At 39.5% G+C, this 22,899-nt stretch overlaps 1 protein-coding gene across 11 annotated transcripts in view; it reads right to left on the bottom strand.

Annotated features, from left to right (window-relative positions):
• Positions 1-22,899, bottom strand: part of MLIP (muscular LMNA interacting protein) — a 250,970-nt gene that overhangs the window by 397 nt on the left and 227,674 nt on the right. For 9 of the 11 annotated variants that reach the window (XM_034991716.1, XM_034991709.1, XM_034991718.1 and 6 more), the window contains 2 exons: positions 9,798-9,851; positions 9,633-9,672 (listed from right to left, as the gene is read on the bottom strand). The exons of 1 other annotated variant lie outside the window; for it this stretch is intronic. In XM_034991716.1, coding sequence (XP_034847607.1) covers positions 9,640-9,672; positions 9,798-9,851 — 87 coding nt within the window. In that variant the 3' untranslated portion in view covers positions 9,633-9,639. The remainder of the gene's footprint in view (positions 1-9,632; positions 9,673-9,797; positions 9,852-22,899) is intronic. One more of the 11 variants, XM_034991710.1, reaches the window with a different exon arrangement.

The following is a 22,899-nucleotide window of genomic DNA, read 5'->3' as shown; positions in this document are numbered from 1 at the left end:
TGTATACATTAACATTTGGGCAAAGAGTCTCATATAAAAAATTATTTCTAGTAGGAAATTTTTGTTTATTTTCCCCCACAGGAGCTGTTTTCTTGTTACCCAATTAGTGGCATAATAAAGACATGCAGCTGTACCTTCACATCAGACTCTGATCTCTTGAGAGCTCAGCAGAGCAGCTCTGGCCTCGGGCAAGGGGTTAGGATGGCTTTGAGGGGCTGGTGCAGCCTTAGGGGACAGCATTGCCGCCTCCCACCCACAAGCCCTCACACATCAATCACTCGGCTGCTGCCCCGCCCCTTTCCTTTAGCTGGAGACTCCGCCATTCCCTAGAATGTAATCTCTCAAACAAGGAGGGAAAGTGAAGTGGGACTGGAACAAGTCCCAGCTTTTGCAAAATGGACTATTACAAAACACCGAGACAGAGACAGCAAATGGGCCTCCTATTGTTGTTTCTGTTGTTGTTTCAGGTACTGATTCAATTGGCTTTATAATGCTACTGTGTGGCACAGGAGTGATTTTCATAATTTTTTTATCCATCAATCTCCACATGGTCCTATTTGACAGGGTTAGACTCTCCAGAACAGAAGACATAAACTTAACTGAGGGGGATGGGTCTTAGTAGATTATACAATTCAAAAAGGAAGTTTGAAAGTATCAAGGGATGAGGGCAGAAGAGAAATTTACTCTGATCGAACAATGTGATGGAATGGCATTAATGGAAGGAAATGACCATAACTTTGTATTTCCAGGTGCCAATGGAGCATTCCAAAATGGCAGGTGGAGAAGAGAAGAGGCCCATTGCTGTTCTGTAAACAAGTCTCCCTGCTTTGTCCTGGGCTGGATCACAGGGTGATGAAGCCGTGGTCTGGGAGACCTGACTCTAAAAGAAACAACAGCTAATTAAAGCAGACAGGAAACCTGAGTATGGCATGGCCAGGTGGCCAAGCAGAATCGTTTGTGAAACGTGGATACATTCTGTATCATTTAGGAGAAACTAAATCTGTTAGATGAGAAGGAGGAGGTAAGAAAAAAAGCTACTAAAACAAGGGGGTAGCTCCACCACTGCACTGATTTGTTTTGGCCCCAGAAAATCAGCAGTCATGAAATAAGTTAAGTTGCAGCTTTCATCATCTGGGATTCTCCGAAGCTTTAAAATAGAAGGAGGAAATGACTAAATCGCATCGCCTCCTTTTCTTTCTAGCAAATAAAAACTACCATCTATTTGATTTTCCTGAAAGTACCAACATTTGGTGGTGAATACTACAGGAGATTTAAAGGAATCATCATCCTTTAGCTAATGCTTATGAAGTGTTATGTATTTTATATGCTAAGCACTTTGCACGCATAAATGCAGATCTTCACCATTATCCCTTGATCTCGTTTTACAGAGAATGAAATTGAGGCTCAAAAAGATTAAATATCATGCCCAAGGCCACAGCATTTGAAATGAAACCCTAGCCTATCCAGTGTTTTCTATTTGTTTTTGTTGGTGGGGTAGTCATTAGTCTGTCTTAGCCGTATACGAAAACCCATAGTGTGTCTGGCTTGTAAATGATCAACTGTGTCACTGGAAGTATTTAAAACAGAAGTCGTGTAAGGATATAAGTGCAGACAGGATCGTAACATTATTCAATTCAAATCCTCTGAATTCTTTTCATATAAGATTTATAATTATGTAAGTAGTTAAGTCAGATTGAAGAGGAAGAGGTAGTTCATCCTCCGTTGCCATGCTGGCAAACTCAGCACTATTTCCCAGTTCTTCCTGAACCCACTGGCAGATCAAAGTAATGTCTGGCATCACAGTTCAGCAGCTGGTTTTGAAATGATTCATCATGCTATGACAGAGTCAGAGTTTTCAACATTTTGTGAAGTTTTTAGTTTCCTTTGCCAATCTCAGTACATAAAGTGTTAAATAACTTGGGAAAAACAAAGGTCTGACATTTCAGAAAGATGAAGTTCATTAATAAAATAAATAAATAAATCCTTATGTTTCAGACTAGCCCCCTGGTAGCTAAGCCTTGGGATTTTCTCACGCTGCCAGTTGAACAACACGCTTATTTTGGATATAAGAAAATATAAATAAGAAAGAATTTAAGACATTTTTAAAAAGCATAATTTTGAAGGGACTCAAATTCCAATTTTTTTTATTTTGAGTGAACTTTAGGTAATAAGTAATGTAGGGTTGTAAAACTTTAAGCCAATGTTACCGAAAGCATTTCTTAAAAGAATGTGCTGTGTAAAATTTTTATTCCCTTTTTATTCAAAACCATTCATGTATACTTTTCTCTGCCAAATGAAAGCAAAATGATCTACATATGTGCCCTTATAAGTATGAAACCAGACTTCATGTATCCAGAAAAAAAGTTATTTCCAGGAAATGTATATAATCTTATTGCTATATACTCACTGCTTTCTGAAAGATTTTAAATGTATTTTGGACATTTACATAACTACTAACTTTGGTGTGAAAACACAAGATCTAGTATCAGAATTCATTTTCCAGAAGCCAGAAGCTATAAAATGTGCAGTAATTAAGGGCCTATAAAGGTAGTCTTTTAGTAATATTCTCTACAGAGAAAAGTAGTATTCTCTATAGAGAATATAGGTATAATGGACGCTAAAGAGCATCACATTGAATCTGGGGTCAAAACATTTAATATCTGGATGACTTGAGCTCCAAATACTTATTAGCCCTGATCTTATTTTGCTTATCTTGAAAAATTAGCACACGGAGTAATGTAAGTCCATCTAGTTCCATGACTTCTGCTCAGCTTTACCATGACTCTCATACCAATGCAAAACCCAACAATAATCTAATGAGATGAATTCGAAGGAGAGACCCCAAACTCATCAAATCCCTACCTCTCCTATATTAGATTGAATGTGTCCCTAGAAAAGAAAAATAAATGACACTTGTGCCTTTCTACTGACTACTTCAGAGTAAGACTTTCAGATTGCAGTTCTGCCCCTTGTCGACCAGTTGAAAGAACGAAGAGAAATTAAAAAGAAGAGCCTTCATTCTCCTTTTTGAAAATAAGGGAAGTTGGGCGTCTGGGTGGCTCAGTCAGTCCAACTCTTGGTTTCGGCTCAGGTCGTGATCTCATGGGTTGCGAGATTGAGCCCTGCATTGGCTCCTTGCTCAGCGGGGATTCTACTAGAAGATTCTCTCCCTCTGCTCCTCTCCCCACTAAAATAAATAAATAAATCTTTTTAAAAAAGAAAATATGGGAAGCAATTTCCCTCCCTCCTTCGTAGAGCATTTACTTTAAAAAACTTGTCATTGTAAATACGTTCTCCTCCCTTGGAAATATATATATATATACATTCTTCTGAAAATTCAACGGCCATTTTGTCAGCTTTAAGACCTAGGAATGTCTTTCTCAAGGACTTTGAGAACCATTCCTTTGTAAGTAAATGTCCAAGTGAGACTGCACCCTTATTTCCTAGTTTCTGAGGGCCTAACTTTATCTGATACCTGCTCCAAGTTGTAAAACTGACTCTTGTCATCAAGATAGGAAAAGTGTAATTTTGCTTTGTGTAAAGCCAATAAACTAACAGTTTCCCTAATTGCCAGGCAATTTAGAGTGAACTATATATAATAAATACTACTGTGAAATCTTCTTACTTGAGGATGAATTGAATTATTGTTTATTTTGAGAACCGTGTATATAATGGATTGTATCTGCTTGGCTACATGAAGGGTGAGATTTCTTCCTATCTTTGCAATCTCTGTGATTGTGATGATTATCACATTCTGGTTTAATGCTTATTTAATAACAAAAGTGTTTCCTTTCTCTACTATCTCTAAGAAGATGATTTCTGGGTTGGCAGAATTTTTTAAAGTTATATTTCCCCAAAACAGGCAGGGGGCTTACAACCCAGGAAAGTCATTTTGATGGGGTGCCAAATCTGCGCTAGGAATGTCCTTCTCTTTCTCATTGCCTTGTCTACCTGGATGCCTAAGCAGGGTGGCTATCCATTCAGGTGTTCATATTATTTGCGTTTATTAGATAAATTTACTCTGGCTCTCTAGCCAGTTGTCTATCAAAGCATATGAACTTTCTTTTAATCAGCAGTTAATAATATCCAGATTCTGAGTTCTTGCCTGAGATTACAACCTTGAACTCGGCAATCCAAGATTTTTCAAAGCCTGATTTTGAGAAATAACATTTATGGGAAATTGCCTCAAGGGAACAGAGTGGGCCCATTTCTCTTGATAATTTCATTTTTACCCTTGAATCAAACCAGAAAATGAGAGTGGCTTCCATTCACAAGACACTTATTTTCTCTGTCCTATGTTCTCATCTGGAGAATAGAGATAAAGGAACGAGACATGTATCCCCTAAGATTAGAACTTTAAACATCAATGGAGGTTCTGGAATTCAAAATAAAATGAACACGAAATGCTTATATGCACCACAGCAGCAAATCAGTCGTAGTCACCTTGCTAGCACTATTGTTATCTTGCCAACTCTTAAATTTTTATCAAAAATCTGCAAAGAGAAGGAATGAGAAAACAGGAGAATTTGCCTAGTATGTGTTTATGGGTAGTTGGTGAATGATTAGCTCTCGAGTTGTGTTAATAGCAAGTGGATCCAAAAGGTCAGAATCAACTGCATCTAATCATGTTTTTGGAAATCAATTGACCCTCAAGTTAAAAATAAAATAGGCCCAGGGCTGCATGTAGCAGGCGATGTGAAGAGCAGCAGGTCTGATTCTATCTCATTCCCCAGTATGACTTTCACAATTAAGCCTGCGGAGAGAGAAGTGGGCTATAGAATGATTGTGGATCAGAGTTGCTGAATTCACAAGATACGATGAATACAATCAGAAATAATTATTGCTACGAGAATTTAATTTCTTCTAAGTAACTCTACTCAGAAATCATTTACCTCAGGCAGGGAGTTTGCTATAAATTAGATGGTGTTATATATACACCCACTTTGGAAATTACTGCCTTGGTGTGAACAATTGACATGTATGAAAGTGACCTTCTTTGAAAATTGATCAGGTCAAATCAAAATTTAGGGATGTCATCTGCTTGTATGAGGGTTCATCGCTGGCCAAGTGTTTTTTGAAGTGCCATATAAAATGCTAAATAAAATATCCTTTGGAATGTAATACCCCCCACTCAACCCCCCACACTCAGCTTGCACCAAATGCTATGCCCAGCCCAGTCTAAGGATTTTCCAAACTTGCATGGAATATCAAAGAAGACAGAAAGAAATGTTAGGTTTTACTAAGAAAATTGCAGTGAATCTCAACATAGAACAGAGCTCTCAAAATCAACCCATCAGGTTAAAGCACATGTTACATCTTTATCATGCTAGACAGAAATATGTGACTCAATTTTTTATTAATTCAAAGCATTCCCTGAAACAAACTTCTTTAGGATTCTCCTGCTTTTACTTTTGAATTTTTGTTTCCGAGATTGAAAAACTTATTTGCTTTCCTAGACCATCAAGAAAGGAGCCAGAATTTGAAGATCTCAAGTCTTGTTGCCTATTTGTACCACCTGGAGAGATTTTCAAACAACCAAAGCCTTTGCCCCCTTCAGAGATCTTGACTAAGTTTGCCTGGAGTGAAACCCTGCTACTGGGGCTTTTAAAAAGTCCCAGTGGATTCTAATGTTCAGCCAGAGTTGAGAAACCCCTGAACTAGATTATAACTGGAAATGTTGTTTTGAGGTAGTTCTTTTAAAGTGTATTTTTTAAATCATATGATTTATAAAAACAATGGGCAAATCCAATCAGGGAAACCTGAAGTCTGTTCGTTTTTAAAGGAATTACAAAGTAGGGGCACCTGGGTAGCTCAGTCATTAAGTGTCTGCCTTAGGCTCAGGTCATGACCCCAGGGTCCTGGGACCAAGTCCCCGCATGGGGCTTCCTGCTCAGTGAGAAGCCTGCTTCTCCTCCCTCTCCCACTTCCCCTGCTTGTGTTCCCTCTCTCGCTGTCTCTGGTAGTAAGAAAGACAAACTGCGGTCTTCAGGAAATGAAAGAAAAACAAGGGGGGATTTCTGAGATCCAGTTCAAGGTTTTTCCATAATTCTTTATTTTCACTGGGTATTTAACGGGAACGGGTTACTCCTTAGGGCATAAAGTCATAAGAATAGAATTGTTTTATAAAAACAGATCATTTTCTTTGTTGGTGCCATGTAGACAAGTAAATAAAAAAGAAAGGGTTTGGGGAAAATATACTGGTCAATATTGCAGTCTGCCCACATATCATAAGGAGTTGTAAGAAATTGTGAAATTGCTCTAAAATGTGTCAATATTACTAACAAATAAAATGCAGCACACTGGAAAAATAAAATGGCCTTTTGCTTAATTATTTACATTTCTTTTAATACCAACAGTAACTCACGATCTCTCATAAATATTAAACTTCAAACTTTAGTTTCTTTATTCTCATGTATTCCAAACCTGAGGTTGAAATCATCCTTTGTTAATCTTACCCACTGGCTTAATTTTAAGTTTTGTCTCTAGAATTATGATAATTGGTGCAAAAAAATGCAAATATGACATCCAAGCTATTCTTTTTTGCAACACATTCAAAAGTTCTTAATTCAGCACTTATTATCTGAACTGGATGTCTTTGTTGTTTAAATAACCAATTGATTTTCTATTACTGTGTAGAAACACTCCTATTGTGTAGAAACAACCTATGTGGGTTTGAGCCAAAATTATTACATTTGAAAGAAACAGAACATTTGATTATTTCTTTTTACATTCATCTGAAATGTGTAAAATCTGGGGGCGCCTGGCTGACTCAGTGGGTAGAGAACGCAACTCTTGATCTCGGCATCATGAGTTCAAGCCCCATGTTGAGTGTAGAGATTAGTCCGAAAAAAAGAAAGAGCTCAGATGACAGAAGGAATGGCTTTGGAGTTGGAGAGAAGATAAGCCTCTGCAGGTTACTGAAGTTAAGAACCTAATTAATCAGTGACAAGAAACGCAGAGCGAGTTGTTAAGTCAATGGCTGAATGGGAAAGTTAGGAAAACATTCATTGAAGGTGTAAAATTTATTCAGTCGTTCTATTTTTGGACATAATTATCCAATTTTTTACTATTACACAATTTGCCACCATCACACTGAAAGGGCTAGCACATTTGACAGAGAATTAATATCCTTAATATGTAAAGAGAATTGACAACTCAGTAAGAAAAATACTACCCTACCAGTAGATAAATGCATAACATAATGCATTTGTCTGCACAAAGCAGACAAAAGTAACACAAAAATACAGAATTCTTTAAATGTAAATAAATATGAAATAAATGATTCCCCTTTTAAATTGTCAATATTTTAAAATATGATTTACTTTATCTATTTATTAAAGATTTTATTTATTAGAGAGAGAGAGCATGACCAGGGGGAGCAGCAGAGGGAGAGGGAGAAGCAGGCTTCCCGCTGAGCAGGGAGTCCTCAGGTGCAGGGCTCCATCCCAGGACCCTGGGATCATGACCTGAGCCGAAGGCAGACACTTAACTGATTGAGCCACCCAGGCCCCTAAAATATGATTTTAAAAGGAAGAAAGATTTAGGGCCGCCTGGGTGCCTCAGGTGGTTAAGTGTCTGCTTTCGGTTCAGGTCATGATCCCAGGGTCCTCGGATCAAGTCCCGCCTCGGGCTCCTTGCTCAGTGGGGAGCCTGCTTCTCCCTCTCCCTCTGCTGCTCCCCCTGCTTGGGCTCTCTCACTCTCTCTCTCTCTCTCTTTCTCGAATAAATAAGTAAAATCTTAAAAAAAAAAAAAGTAAGAAAGATTTAGATAGTATAGCTAGAGATTTGGATAGAGAGCTGGACAGAGTATGGTCGAGTTCTTAAGAGCACAGGCTCGAGGCAGTCAGATCTGGATTCAAGTCCTGATGGAGCAGACACTTCCCAGCTATTTCACTTTAGGCAATATACTGATTTCCCTCAGCCTCAGTTTCCTCATCTGTAAAATGGGAATAATAGTACTTAACTTCCTTTTGTGAAGATAAGTAAAATAAGGCATATAAAGTGCATAATACATTTTAACATACAGTAAGCGCTCAGTAAATTGACCATTATGATAATTCTCAATGCTGGCAAGAGTACAGGGAAACAGCTGTAAAAACAGAGTGAATTGTTATAATTTTTCAGGAATGTATTTTGGCTACATCTATTAAAATTTTTCCATATGGTCCATACTCATGGAACCAATCCTATTTAAAATAATCAAAGATGTGCTCAAGGATAGAAATCCACACCTATTCACAACACGCTTTTCTAGTTTAATGCCTAATGTTACAACAGAAAGCCACATGGTCTCATATGATAAAGGTTTTAAAATTTGCAGGATTAGGAACATCAGTTTATGAAAAGTAGATGAGATGCCCTAAATTGTAGAAAATTTGCCTGGGGAAAAGTTACATTTTATTTGGAATTTTATTATTCCCACCTCTCCTTTGTATTATGTTTGCTTTTTTTCTAAACTTTAAGGCTGTAAAATTGACCATGCCTCATTTGTAAGGGTATCTGAAATTAAAGCATGAGCTCTATTACTCCCTTCTGAAAGATAAGTCCTTTAAAAATTACTTTCTTCCCTCACATTAGGCACTTTATCTGAGAGAATGTAGAAGAAGAAAACACTGTTCAGTAATTCTTGCTCTTGATTAACAGAAAATTAAAAATTCCTGTACAGAATTTTTTTTCTTTGCCTCTTTGGTATAACATTTATAAAAATACAAAGAGTTTTTTAAATTTATATTTTGTCAGCAGACATTCTCCAATTTTAAATTTATTTTTTGTCCCTGAACTCTTGCCAGCATTGAGAATTATCATAATGGTCAATTTACTGAGCGCTTACTATATGTTAAAATGTATTATGCACTTTATATGCCTTATTTTACTTATCTTCACAAAAGGAAGTTAAGTACTATTATTCCCATTTTACAGATGAGGAAACTGAGGCTGAGGGAAATCAGTATATTGCCTAAAGTGAAATAGCTGGGAAGTGTCTGCTCCATCAGGACTTGAATCCAGATCTGACTGCCTCGAGCCTGTGCTCTTAAGAACTCGACCATACTCTGTCCAGCTCTCTATCCAAATCTCTAGCTATACTATCTAAATCTTTCTTACTTTTTTTTTTTAAGATTTTACTTATTTATTCGAGAAAGAGAGAGAGAGTGAGAGAGCCCAAGCAGGGGGAGCAGCAGAGGGAGAGGGAGAAGCAGGCTCCCCACTGAGCAAGGAGCCCGAGGCGGGACTTGATCCGAGGACCCTGGGATCATGACCTGAGCCGAAAGCGGCTACACATTTGTATGAAAATCAGAGGCTACATTTCAGCTGGCATGTTTTTGCTTACATGCTACCTGATGTAAGCAGAATTTACCAGGGGATCAGGGGCAGGGCTCGGTGAGCTCAGCAGACATTCTCCAGTGAGCTGAAATGGAGACAGCAGGAGATACTGGGGTGTCTGATTCACAAGACCCACCATACGTATTACAGACACCCTTTGACCATCAAGAGAGGACAACAGGGTTTCACATATGAATCCAGGTGGAAATCTCAAAGACAGACACTGGGGAGCTGGTTTGTGATCAAGTGCCACACACATCGGTACCTCTAGAACCCCTTCCATGTTAAGAAGCAAGAATTTACTTACTCACCTATCAGTTACTTCTGAACACCACGAAGTGGGCCAGTTAGCTTTATTTTTTTTAAAGGGGATAAAAATATGATCTTATTAATATTTTTTTAAATAAGATTTATTTCTACAATCTAATATCACATGGACATGGATAACTACATCTCTAATTGTATCTTACATTTACCTCTTTGGAATCAAGAGTTTCATGTTCAGGAATAGCCACCATTGGATGACTCAGCTTCACAGAAAAGATGCCCAGGATGACATTGGGGGGTAGAAGTGAGGAGAAATAAATGTTTACATTTCATTTAAATAGTTAGACAATGACATACGTATATTATTGCTGATCATGGTAGATTCTTCCAAGTGTAAACATTTGATTTGAACTGATTTGTTATTAAAACAAGGGAAGATATTCTTGACACGGAAAAAAAAACTGGCAGTGGTGAATTCTTTGAGCATAAGAACACATCTTATGTGTCGTTGTATCCCACATAAACTCTAACAGTGTCTGGCATACGGTATAGACACTTATTAACTGTTTATTGATTGAATGAATTGTTAAAACACACTGACAGATTTCACAGAGAGGAAATGAGCTATATTTATGTCTCAGTCCTCACAATAGGCCTCAAATTGAAAAGCTCCAAAGCAGAAGAAACAAATCATGCTTAGACCCACAGTAAATGCAGATGTTCCTACAGATAGTAAATGCTTACCTGGAATAAAAGCATTGTTCATTACTGCAAACAGTAATAATCTCAACATACAAGGACTTCATAAATACTGTAATCTTATAGGGTATGTTGTTATAATGTAGTTTACAACACAGTGACTTTTTCACAGAAAAGGTTTTGTGCTTCTATAGGAATTTGATTATTGCATTGGTCATCCGAGCATTAGACATACACTTAAACCTATTAAGATAGGAGAAAGACATAGATAATGCAAGAAAAAGAGAGAGGCAGAATGAGGGACCCTCGCACATGGAAAGCAGGGGAGAGCTATCATTCATAATAAATCTATTTGCTCCTCTCTTTGGCCATCTCTCCTCATTCCAACATCAGGGTTGTGCCAAGAACATTCCTTGTTTCTGTTATTGTCCTGGGCAAATCAGGAGTATGAAAATAATTGCCCAGCTTTCACTCTCAGGCGGGTCCTGATATGATCAGTAACTCAGTAGAAGAGCGCCTACTTCCTAATCCTCCAGTAAAACTCAGTGATCTGGCCTCGACCCCAGGACCATGCCAGTATTGGCTGCTGGGAAGGCCAAAGAGGTCCTTTTTCACCTTTCCTCAGGTTTCCCTCCCTCTGTGCCAGCAGATTTTCAAGAATGGAGTCTGTTTTGGGGACGCCTGGGTGGCTCAGTTGGTTAAGCAACTGCCTTTGGCTCAGGTCATGATCCTGGAGTCCCGGGATCGAGTCCCACATCGGGCTCCCTGCGGAGTCTGCTTCTCCCTCTGACCCTCCCCCCTTTCATGCTCTCTCTCTCTCATTCTCTCTCTCAAATAAATAAATAAATAAATAAATAAATAAATAAATAAATAAATAAAAAGAATGGAGTCTGTTTTTACCTAAAGTTATAGTTTCAGTAAATCCCAAACATTACACTCTGTTCCCAACTATGAAGTGTCCTGGGTATCATAACATCAGGACTCCTGGCTGCCTGAGGTCTTTGCTTTAAATAGAAGCATGATCTGGCCCCAGAGCCAACTGGAGATCTAAATAGCATTCCAGAAATCAGCCGGAAGTGCTTACTTTCTCTTGTTCATCAGGGTCTCCTGAGATCTTCAGCATGGCTCAGGACTGGACCCTATGTACCATTTCAAACCTTAGACCCAGGTAATTGGTCCTGGAGGCAGCAGACTCTTTAGCATACCTAGGCTCTGCAGTAGTAATTATATAAATCATCAGAGTTTGCACAATGTCAAATTTTCACTCTCCTAGTCTCCTAAAATAGAATAGGATAAATATCCTAAAATTTAAAATGTTGGAACTCTTCCAATAAGATGTTCAGCTAAGACTAGAAAAGTAATGGAGCAATTATGTAATACCTATTTTTATATTCCATTCCTTTTTTCCAATATAGGTACTCATTCATTTAAATCCATTTCATTTTAATCTTAAATTTCAAAAACTATGTGTTAATTACCTTAATCAACAAAAGAGAACAGAAAATGACTAATCCTGATTAATTGATAATCCCCAAATCATTTATGTTTGGCTTTGGAATACTTTCTTCTATTTATGATTTTTTTTTATCATAGTGGGTTTGCCTTTGTATTATCCTCAAACTGACTGAAAATGTAAAATAAAATGTGATATTAATACCCTTGAAAGGTAACAGATTTAGCCATAATAATTATGTACTCGCATGACACATTCATCACATGTATTTGTTTCGTTTTCACAACAATCTGGTGAAGTGAGCACTAGTATTACCCTGTTTCACAGATGAGGAAACCAAAGCATGGAGAGGCAGAATGACTTATTCCAGGTCCAGAACTAGTATGGGGTAGAGCCATGACTGGCAGCTGGATGAAAATGCCACACACTGTGCTTTCAAAGCAAGGATGAAGTGGTAATATGCAAGGAAGGTACTCAGGAGACGAGATGCGGGGCGAAGGGAAGGGAGTGCTGTGTGCCATTTCACAAAAGGAAGAGCCACGGATTAAAGGCATGAGTGCCCCACTCAGAGGCCAGAAGCAGTCAGGAGTGCCTGGTGTGGCTATGAAGGGCCACACTGGAGACATAATACAATGGAGTTTATGTGTCAGTTAAGGAGTCTGGCTTCATTCTCCAGGCAATGAGAAACCACAGAAGTACTTTAAGCAAGAAGAGGGGCATGTGTGATCAGATTTTCATTTCAAAAAATGTCTATGTGGCTGATGTGCAAAATACAGAAGGCGGGGGCGGGGGGAGGTGCTTGGAAGATTTAAGTAATCTGAGGGAGAGAATAAAGAAGAGGTCTAGATTAAAGCATTGTCTTGGAGTATGGAATAGACTCAAGATTTTCCTGTGTGACTCTAGACCCCCTACTCTCTAGGACGAGTGAGGAAGCATCAGGTAGACATGTCGCTATGTTACTGATTAGGGAAGACACACTGAAGCACTGGAGAGAAATAATGCTGAATGCTGATATCTCTGCTGAATGGAGAGATTTTGTAGTGAAGGAGGGCTAGAGATGCTAGGTGCAGGGGTGGGGGGGGTCCATAAAACACGGTGTGAAAATCTTCTCACAATCAGAATGGAGACAGTGACACTAAAACATTAAAATAAATTCTGCAGGGGCACCTGGCTGGCTCAGTCAGTATAGCAAGCAACTCTTGATCTCAGGGTCTAAGTTCGAACCCCATGTTGGGCATAGAGCCTACTTAAAAAAATAAAATAAAATAAAATATTCTAAATAGGTGAGTGGTGTGCTATCCAGAGAGTAGGTGTAGAAGGCCAGAGTCATCCAAGCCGGTTTACTTGGTCATAAGTGTTCTGGAAAGCAAATTACTGTTATGCCTCAAAACACACACACACACACACACATGAAAAGTTACTAATTTTATCATCAGAACACTATTCATAGGAGGATCAGTGAAATAGAAAGCTCCGATGAAATGAGACAAAACAGTTGGTTTTTATTACGCTCTTGATTACAGCTGCCACCAAACTCATAAAGCCTCATGAAGCGTTTGCTACCAGTGTGGCTTTCTCGTAAATGTCACTGCTTCTCCCGAGGTAACGGGAACTTGTCTAACAAAGATAAATGCCCTCCAACCAACTGGAGAAATGAGAACCCCGACAACTAGAAAAAAAAGAAAATATGCAAAATGTGGTTGAATCACTCCATTAAGTCTTGACTCTACTTGAGAAACGGAATTCAAAGCTCTAGCTTTGGTGAAGGAGCTCTCCCTCCTGCACAAAGATGAAGTAGGTTTTCTTGTCTGCCAGAAATCATGAAGCTGAGAAAGTGTTGGAAGAAATGTTAACATTTTAAAATCGTCAAGGGTGCTACAAATGCTATTCAGAATTCAGCCCTTTGGAGGGCGCTTGGGTGGCTCAGGTGGTTAAGCATCTGCCTTCAGCTCGGGTCATGATCCCAGGGTGCTGGGATGGAGCCCAGCTTCGGGCTCCTGGCTCAGCGGGGAGTCTGCTTGTCCCTCTCCCTTTGCCCCTCCTCTCTCTCTTTCTTTCAAATAAATAAAATCTTAAAAAAAAAAAAGGATTTAGTCCTTTGGAATTGCTTTTTGGCTGAACCACATCTCATAAATCTCCTTCACTCCCTTTGTCTTTGGTAAGCCGTACCTTCTACCTCTGTTGCCCATCTAGACTTCTGAACCACCCCAGCTACAATGCAGCCTTCCTAAGAACATCTCTCAAAAATAGATGTGACAAACTGTTGTAGCACTGTCGACATAAAACCGTGTATTTCATAAGTATGACATTGCCATCGGGAGAGCTTAAGCCTTTGGAAGTCGTGTGGATTATGTGTTTTTCATTTTTAGGTCCTCAGCACCTGGCACGGGACCCGCTCAGCACCGAGTACAACTAAATGATTACTGGGTAAATAGATGAATGAAAGAATGAATGAATGAGATGGCTAAAGAAAAGAGGATTTTCTGACCTGCAAAATTAAAGAATTCTGAATTAGTGAGGAATTAGGACTTGTTACTGCATTCCTAAAAAACTCCTCATTTATATGAAATTTTGCAAACCAGGGACCTTGGAACTAGAACTATCACACACGTATGTTCTGTTTGACCCTTGCAATTCTTTTGCCTGAAAAGGAATTGAATTTAGTTGTCCGTGTTGGAAGCTACTGATTCTCCATGCAGGTCTGTGTTTCTGGTTTCTCTTGAACTGCTTAAAGGTCTTGCAACACCGGGCCTGCCAACATCTAGATCTGTAGAGCCACCTGTCTGTATTCGATGAAGCTGAAGGTCTTCACGTCAACACAGACCCCACCATCCTGCTAAGAGGAGACCAAGGGTCAGAAGTCACCTGTTATCATGCTTCTACTATATAACTGACTTGCTTCATTCATTTTGGGGATCTGCCTGGACAAAGAAAGTATTTGCGTTCTTAATCCCTCATTTACAACATATCCCAGTGCACAGGAAACACCTGGGAAGTCTTACCATCTTTACGTTCTGACACAGTAGGTCTGGAGAGGGCCCTAGACCCTGCATTTCTAAGTGGCTCCCAGCTTATGCCAACGCTACCACAGGTTGAGTAAGAAGGCCACAGCCAACAGTTTTGTATGAACTGAGGGATGGATAGTTTTCAAATATTATCTACTCACAACTGAAATTAACTATATTCAAAATGTCCTAATCAATTAAGCTGTATTACAGTCATATAATTACATAATTTACCACAGATCTTTTTAATTAAGTAACTGCTAGTGTGCCTGACCTGTTGCTAGATGTTAGGGATACAAAGGTGAAAAAAAGACATCGCCCCTGCCCTTGGAGACCACAGAGCAGTGGGTGAGACAGATCTTAATGATTTCATCAGGAATATAGAGAAACAAACACAAAATAGTGTGTTAGGAAGTAAAAGATCAGAGGGCTGTGAGGGTTCAAAACAGCACTCTGACCTGGTCTAGAAGGATGAAGGAATCTCTTTCCCAGAGACTGAATCTAGAGGATAAGTGTCCTAGTAGGAAGAAGGGGTATAGAGAGTGAATACGGGGTTAATAGCTGAAAAGAGATTACTCACAGGCTGAAGGGAAGAGAGGGAGAAAATTCAGAGTGCATGAGCACAGTGAGTTGGAGAACATCAGGAACTGAGGCTAGGCAACTCCACTCAGGATGGGAAAGAGGAAGCCCTTCCAAATGCTTGTTAAGTGAGTGAAGACTATTCAATATGGGTTTGTCTCATTTCCCGTGAAGACTTCCAGCTGCTGGGGGCTAGGGCCCATCATACTCTAGCCACCGTGCACCAAACACTAGCTGATCAACTTCACTGCTCATGAGTCTATGCCTTGTACAAAACGGGCAGTGCTCCAAGTTTTCCCTTTCTGAGGGCAGTTGTGCTATGAGGAAACACCTGCTCTCAGTGACAGGCAGAAACACGCTACTCCTACCCCTATGTCCTAAAGAGTTCATCTACATTAGCCTAAAATATTTTTTAAAATTCCAAAACATCAGTAGTTTAAATATGTAGTATTAGAATTTAAAGGTGCAGCATCTATTTTTGCCCTAAGGTTTTAAAAATTTGCCCATGCCAGGGGCACCTGGGGGGCTCAAGTGGTTGAGCATCACTCAGGCTCTTGGTTTTGGCTCCGGTCATGATCTTGGGGGTCTTAGGATCGAGCCCCACATGGGGCTCCACACTCACCTTGGGGTCTGCTAGAGATTCTTTCCTCCTCCCTCTCCCTTTTCCTCTGTTTCTCCCCCTCCCCATGCTCTCACAGGCTCACTTGCACTCTCTCTCTCTTTGAAATAAATAAAATCTTTAAAAGAAAAAAAAATTGCCCATGCCAGGGCTGCCTGGCTGGCTCAGTCAGTAGAGTGTGTGTGACTCTTGATCTCAGAGTAGTAAGTTCGAGCCCCGACTCAAGCCTCTATTGGGTGCAGAGATTACTTAAAGTCTTAATTTTTTTTTGTTTTATTTTGCTTATGCCGTTAACTCCCTGTGTGACTTAGGGAACATCACTTTGTCTCTGAGCTTGGTTTCCTCATCTTTAAAATCTGGGCCCTAAGTAGATGAGTTCTAGTACCTCCTCTAGTTGGATAACTTGGTGAGTCTGTGTAAGCACAGCTCTGTTCATTGATAAATGATGCTGTCTCAGACAAAAAGTTCGTTTTGGAATCGCCTTCATTTTTGGAATCTCCGGAAGCACAGCTGAGGTAGAAGTTGTGCCTCCAGTGATGGTAAAAATGAACTCTCCATAGACTCCTCCCTGGAATCCTTAGTATCAGTTTTTAACAGCGACACTTGCCCCTTGCATGAGCTTTTATAAACACTATTAAATTTCACAACATCCCTTCGTGTGTTCCCTCGGTATCATCATAAACTCAGTTGGAATCTGATAAACCCAGAGAAAACTTGCTATTAAGCGCTGATCATTAATGTCATTATACTGGAGTGAAAGTACCAGTAAGTCTGATAACCACTCTAATACCAGGAAGAAAACAAGAATCTTCTGCTCTGATCTTTGTAATGAGTCTTTTGAGATCTGGTTGAACATTTCCAAATTATACTATTTTTACTCTTGGTCTTTTCTCTTTCATCCCAGGAGGCATAGACTTGGGACAGTTAGAATCCCTCCCTCTAAAGACCACTTTCTAAAGGGCAGCTTAATAGAATTTTTTTTTTCTCATCTACTCTGTGTTCAGCCTGTTTTGAAAACAAGTACTACATCTCTGTGTTTATCCACATTTTTCATCTAGAGTTGCTTCTTTCTCACCTGGAAAACCACTTCCCTGAGAGGATTAACTACACCATTCACTTTTTGCATTGCACAGCTCCCAGGTTGTAACGAAAATGGAACAAGATCTATATTCCAACACCATTTTTGGACTCAAATTCCAGAAACTGAAATTGGAATTGACAATGAAGCATATTTGTTCTCTGTCTTTCCTCTATCCTTCAAGGACACCATTAGTTCCTTGGTACTACAGGCAAAACATCGCTTTCAATTGAGTCAATATCATACTAACACTAATACAATCATAAACTGAATGTCTCTTTCTTCACAGAAGACATTGGTGGGGGAGTATTTTTCTCCCCCTGTTCTTTCTTTTCTATAGAATATAAGGGCTATTAGCTCTTTTATCCCAATGGGACATATAATAGAAAATAAACAGCTCTGTATTAAGATTCAGCCTGGTAAATATTTTTTTCAGTTCCTGTTCTGCTTTAGTCTCATCCCAGCTGTTCCTAATTTGCAACCAGTTATCCGAAGTTGCAAGAAACCTATCCCAGAACCCAGGAGTGTGTCAACAGTTGTCAGTCGGTGTATTACAAAAATTTGGAAAAGTGTTTCTTAAGAGGAGGAACAGGCACAAATGTGATGGGGCCAATCTGTGCTCCCCTGGACCTCCAGAGAACCCCTACCAGACCCCACTCTGCTCTCCCCTAACACTACACTCCCAGGAGCATCTTTGAGAATGTAAGGAGGGGAGGTTGAAGAGGGAGAAGTTGTGTGAATGATTACTCGGCAGATGAGCTGAGGGCCATCTGACTATAAGACTCAGGAAAGTAAGAATCCCTGTCAAATCCCTCAGGAATGGTTGGGATCTAAGACCAAGCTGCAGTAGGCACTGCAGGATCAAAGAGCTGGGGCAAGATGGTGGGTAGGCAGCGGGTGTGCTAACAGTTTAAAGGTATATGACAGACATGGTGAGAGTGTTAGGAAGGACTCACATCATTCACAAACTGTAGTGTGAAACAATGTATGAAAAGATGGAGGAATGGGGTCCAACTATAAGGAGGTGGGGCAAACAGGCTACATACAGGAGGCAGCCCTCCACTTAAAATCTCCTCTCTGGTTAATCTGTCTTCTTTTACTCCTTGCTAAGTTCCTGACAGAACCACATCCTAACAACCATGGTAATTTTTATTTAAACTTCAAACCATAATAGGTGTAGTATTTACTAAGTGTAGAAGCCCATAGAAAACCCCTATGTTATGTTATGTTATGTTATTATGTTATGTTAGTAGGTTTCAGCCATTCCAAAGACTGAGATATTTTGAAAATTAAGATAAAAATGCTTACATTACTACCAAATTTGTCTAATATTTTTATCACGTGGAATTTGATAAATGTTAAATAGTCATTGAAACACTGAAGCATAAAATATATTCTCAGGCATATGAGGCCTCAGAGTATTTGCCAAATAAGGACTGCCTTAAAAAACCTTCTTGGGAAAAAAAAAAAAAAAAAAAAACCTTCTTGGTTCAAAGACTCAAATAAGAAAAAAACAAATGCAAGAAGATATGGCAAGAAATACAGGAAGGTAGGGTAATAAAACACTTTGAATAAGGATGGTGTCGCCATGAAAGAAAATCTAGAATACGATACATCAACATGATGAGAGTCATGGAAGGGGCCAAGTGGACTTGTCTTCCTAGAAGATTTAGATACTGATAGGGGTATATGAACATCAATGTGGACCCCAGGCTAAAGGCAATCATAACAAAATAAAATGAATGACCTTTAGGGGTGCCTGGGTGGCTCAGCTGGTTAAGCAACTGCCTTTGGCTCAGGTCATGATCTCAGGGTCCTGGGATCAAGCCCCGCATCAGGCTCCCTGCTCAGCGGGAAGCCTGCTTCTCCCTCTCCCACCCCCTGCTTGTGTTCCTTCTCTCTCTGTGTCTCTCTCTGTCAAATAAATAAATAAATTCTTTAAAAAAAATGAATGAATCACTTTTAAACTAGTGAACTAAAGCCATATCTCTTGGGTGGAAAACTAGAAAGAAGAGATAAGAAATTAGAGTAATGGAAAACATATGGTCGAGAAAAGATACACACACAAGACATAAAAACTGAAAATAAAAGGAGGAAAAGATTTACCTATCCAATATGAGCCAATATAAAACTGGAATAGTAATGTTATTATCTTTAAAAATGGACCTTAAGAAAAAAAAAATTATAAGGGACGAGAAAAGACATTATATACTAGTAAAAAAAAAGTCAATGAACAGGAAGATATGACCATCATAAACATATATCCTTTTTAAAAAATATATTTATTTATTTGAGAGAGGGGGGAGGGGCAGAGGGAGAGAGAGAATCTCAAGCAGACTCCCCGCTGAGCACAGAGCCCAAACATGGGTTTGATTCCACAACCCCAAGATCATGACCTGAGCCAAAATCAAAAGCCAGACGCTTAACAAACTAAGCCACCCAGGGGCCCCAAACATATATTCTTAGTAATACAAAGTATTGAGATTAGTGGTTGACCTCTAATTCTTTGAGAGCAAAGGAGAGGTCTTATACTTCATCTTAATGCCTCAACAGAACTAAGATAGTGTTTTAACCAACCTGAGGAGGGTTCCAACCCCACAGTCATTTCTTCCGCAAAAGATTTCTATTTGATTCACAGAACATATGGAACATATGGCTTATTGAGGGCAAATGGGTATTATTATTTCATGGCTGTAAATGAAATGTCTGAGTTGTATCAAATCAGTCACACATGGGTTAACTTCAACAAATTTAAAAATCTGAAAAAATGTTATGCTCATTTTAGTGAAAGGAGTAAAACAGTGGTTATATTAAGCAAGATGAAACCACATAGGAACATTCCGTCCTGAAGTTTCAAAATAAAAGACTCCTTCACTATGTAAATACCACATGGTATAAATGGCTTTTGTTACACTGAATAAGTAAAAGGATAACAAAATAAAGCAATGAGACAAGCAAGTAGGCTGAACTATATAAAACTGATAAAATTTATGCTTTTGTAGGTCAAGAACCATTGACTAACTTGAATAATAACTGTTGAATAATGGTGATTTCATGTGGATTAACCTCATACAAAAGACATTTTAAAAAATAAGTTATAGCATTAAAGGATGTTTAGATAAACAACTGTGCTCAAAGGTAAACATATGTATGTTTATAAACACATACATATATACATATATATAAACACACACGTTTATATACACATACATATATAGAGAGAGACTCAATTTACAAGGACTCAATTTACATAGATGAATGCCTCCATCAGGGTTTTTATTATATTTCTGGGCCAACAGATGCCTCCTTCTACAGACCATCGCCCTCAACTGAGGAGAGCATCCTGAACTGAGTTTCTTGATGCTCTCCCACATCATGGCCCACAACCAAAGACTGACCGACAGGGCTATCAAAAGTCAGCACCTTTTCCTCAAGGGTGGATAACTTTGCAACTTACACTCCCTTCTCCCCTGTGAATTAGGACAAGGCTGACTGCTACCTGGGAACACATTTGCTCTGCTCTCAGCCCTTTTCTTTTTTTTTTTTTAGATTTTATTTATTTATTTGAGAGAGAGAATGAGAGAGAGAGAGAGAGCATGAGAGGGGGAGGGTCAGAGGGAGAAGCAGACTCCCCGCCGAGCAGGGAGCCCGATGCGGAACTCGATCCCGGGACTCCAGGATCATGACCTGAGCCGAAGGCAGTCGCCTAACCAACTGAGCCACCCAGGCGCCCCTCTCAGCCCTTTTCAATTAGTGTTCATTCCTCTCATAGAAAGTTTTTCTGAAGAGCACGCCCTCAATAAATCACAAACACCTGAACCCTTGTCTCAGGCTCTGCTTCCAAAGAACCTGATCTAGATACCATGCACTAGGGAAGGGACGGGGGAGGCTGAGTGCTGTGAAATACAAGCTCATGGGGCACCTGGGTGGCTCAGTCAGTTAAGCGGCTGCCTTCGGCTCAGGTCATGATCCCAGGGTCCTGAGATCAAGCCCTGCATCGGGCTCCCTGCTCCCTCTGCCTGCCTCTCTTCCTACTTGTTCTATCTCTCTGTCAAATAAATAAATAAAATCTTTAAAAAAAGAAATACAAGCTCATTTTTCCTTTGTGCCTCCCCCTAAACAAGGTGCAAACTGATGGCCGTTTATTTTCTTTATGCCTATAAAAACACAAGCATGGGCAATAAATTCTAAGGGGCCAGAATGTTATTTTACAAGAGCTTTAAAAATCATCGTTCTCCAAGTATACTTTTCTTCACTAAAAAATGCCATGCACCCTGCCTCCTACTGCACATTTCTTTCCAATTAGCAAATTCGTAATTTTGCAAATGATCTTATTAAAAGTGTTATAATGAAAAATTTCAGCTAGGTGACAACAAATGAGCTCAGGGACAGGCATATAAAAACTGATTGTTCTCGGTTTCCTGGAAGAAATCTAAAAGTCAACTGTTTGTGATTACATTAAGTACATTTTAAGAATGCTGACTGGCAATTAGATAACCTGAACCATGGCTGGTTTCAAATGCCAGCCTGTCATTAAGGCATCTATTGTGTTGAAATGTTCTTTTTGCCCTCTAGTGGAGAACCCAACAGAATATGATTGATACTTCAGTTTTCAGAATTGCTTCTCTTAAAAATATCTACTCACCGGCATTCATTTTTTAATGTCAAAAGCCCAATTAATTTGCATTTACCCATTTTGAACAGAATGTCCTTTATGAACATATTATACAAATCATCCATTCTGAAAACAATTTGGCATAGGTAAACAGTGCCCCTGTTTTGGTTTCCCGAAAAATCCAAAAACATTAAAAACCAATTCTGAGTTGGCTTTTTCTCCTATTCCACCCACCTCAAAGGTTCTCTATTCTACAGTACCCGAACAGTTATCTAATTCCCATGAACTCCCAAAGTTGTCAGAAGAGTTTCAGAATTGAGAGCCAGGTGGTTTATCTCTGTGATGATAGAAAATAAATTACCTTGGTTTATTCACACAGAAGGATTTCTAATTATGTCGATGGAACAAAAACAGTTATTATTAATGAAGAGGAGAAAAGGAAGTTTTGAGTCCAAAATCCAAGATGACTTCTTTCAGTAAATGTGGCTGCCAGTCTGTCAAAGTGTTAGACGTACAGTGGTTCTCTTAACCACTAACCTTTGGAACCGTGGCTGCAGAAAATGGCTGCAGCCTGGGGTTGCAAGGTGAGGAGCACTGAGGACTTCATGATAAACCCAGGCTCTTCCCGTAACTCACAACCGTGCTCTTGGGTGTGTCACTTTGCATCGTCAGTCTCCGGTTTCCTCATCTGTCAACTGAAGGAAGTCGGATGACCTCAGCGAGGTTAGTTCCAGTCCTGGCCTATAAGGCATTGTTGCTGGACCAGACACAAGTCTGTGATTCCAGGATGGTGGCAGTTGGCGAAGGTGGTGATGCTATTTCTTTGATTTTAAGCACCAGCTTTGAAGCTAGTTTGCTGGAATCACGGACAAATTATTTACACTCTCTGAGCCTCAGTTTCTTTGTATGTGAAATAAAGAGATTAAAACCTACTTTCTGACTGTTTTGAAATGTAAATGAAATGCTGTCTGTGAAGTGAGTGGCATGTTACTTGCGACAACACGGTTGGATCTAGAGGGTATAATTCTAAGTGAAATTAGTTGGAGAAAGATAAATACCATATAAATTCACTCATATGTGGAATTTAAGACACAAAACAAAGAAAAAAACGAGACAAACAAAAAACCCAGACTCTCAAAATTAGAGAACTGGTGGTCGCTGGAGGGGAGGTTGGTGGGGGATGGGTGAAACAGGTGAAGGGGATTAAGAGTCCACTTAACCATGAGGAGCACCAAGCAGTGTATAGAGTTGTTGAATCACTAT

Source organism: Mirounga leonina, unplaced genomic scaffold (assembly GCF_011800145.1).
Source record: "Mirounga leonina isolate KUSES-001 unplaced genomic scaffold, KU_Mleo_1.0 Mir_53, whole genome shotgun sequence".
NCBI classification, from domain to species: Eukaryota; Metazoa; Chordata; class Mammalia; order Carnivora; family Phocidae; genus Mirounga; species Mirounga leonina.
The sequence above is the reverse complement of the archived record's forward strand: the minus strand, read 5'-3'. Positions and strand labels throughout refer to the sequence as shown.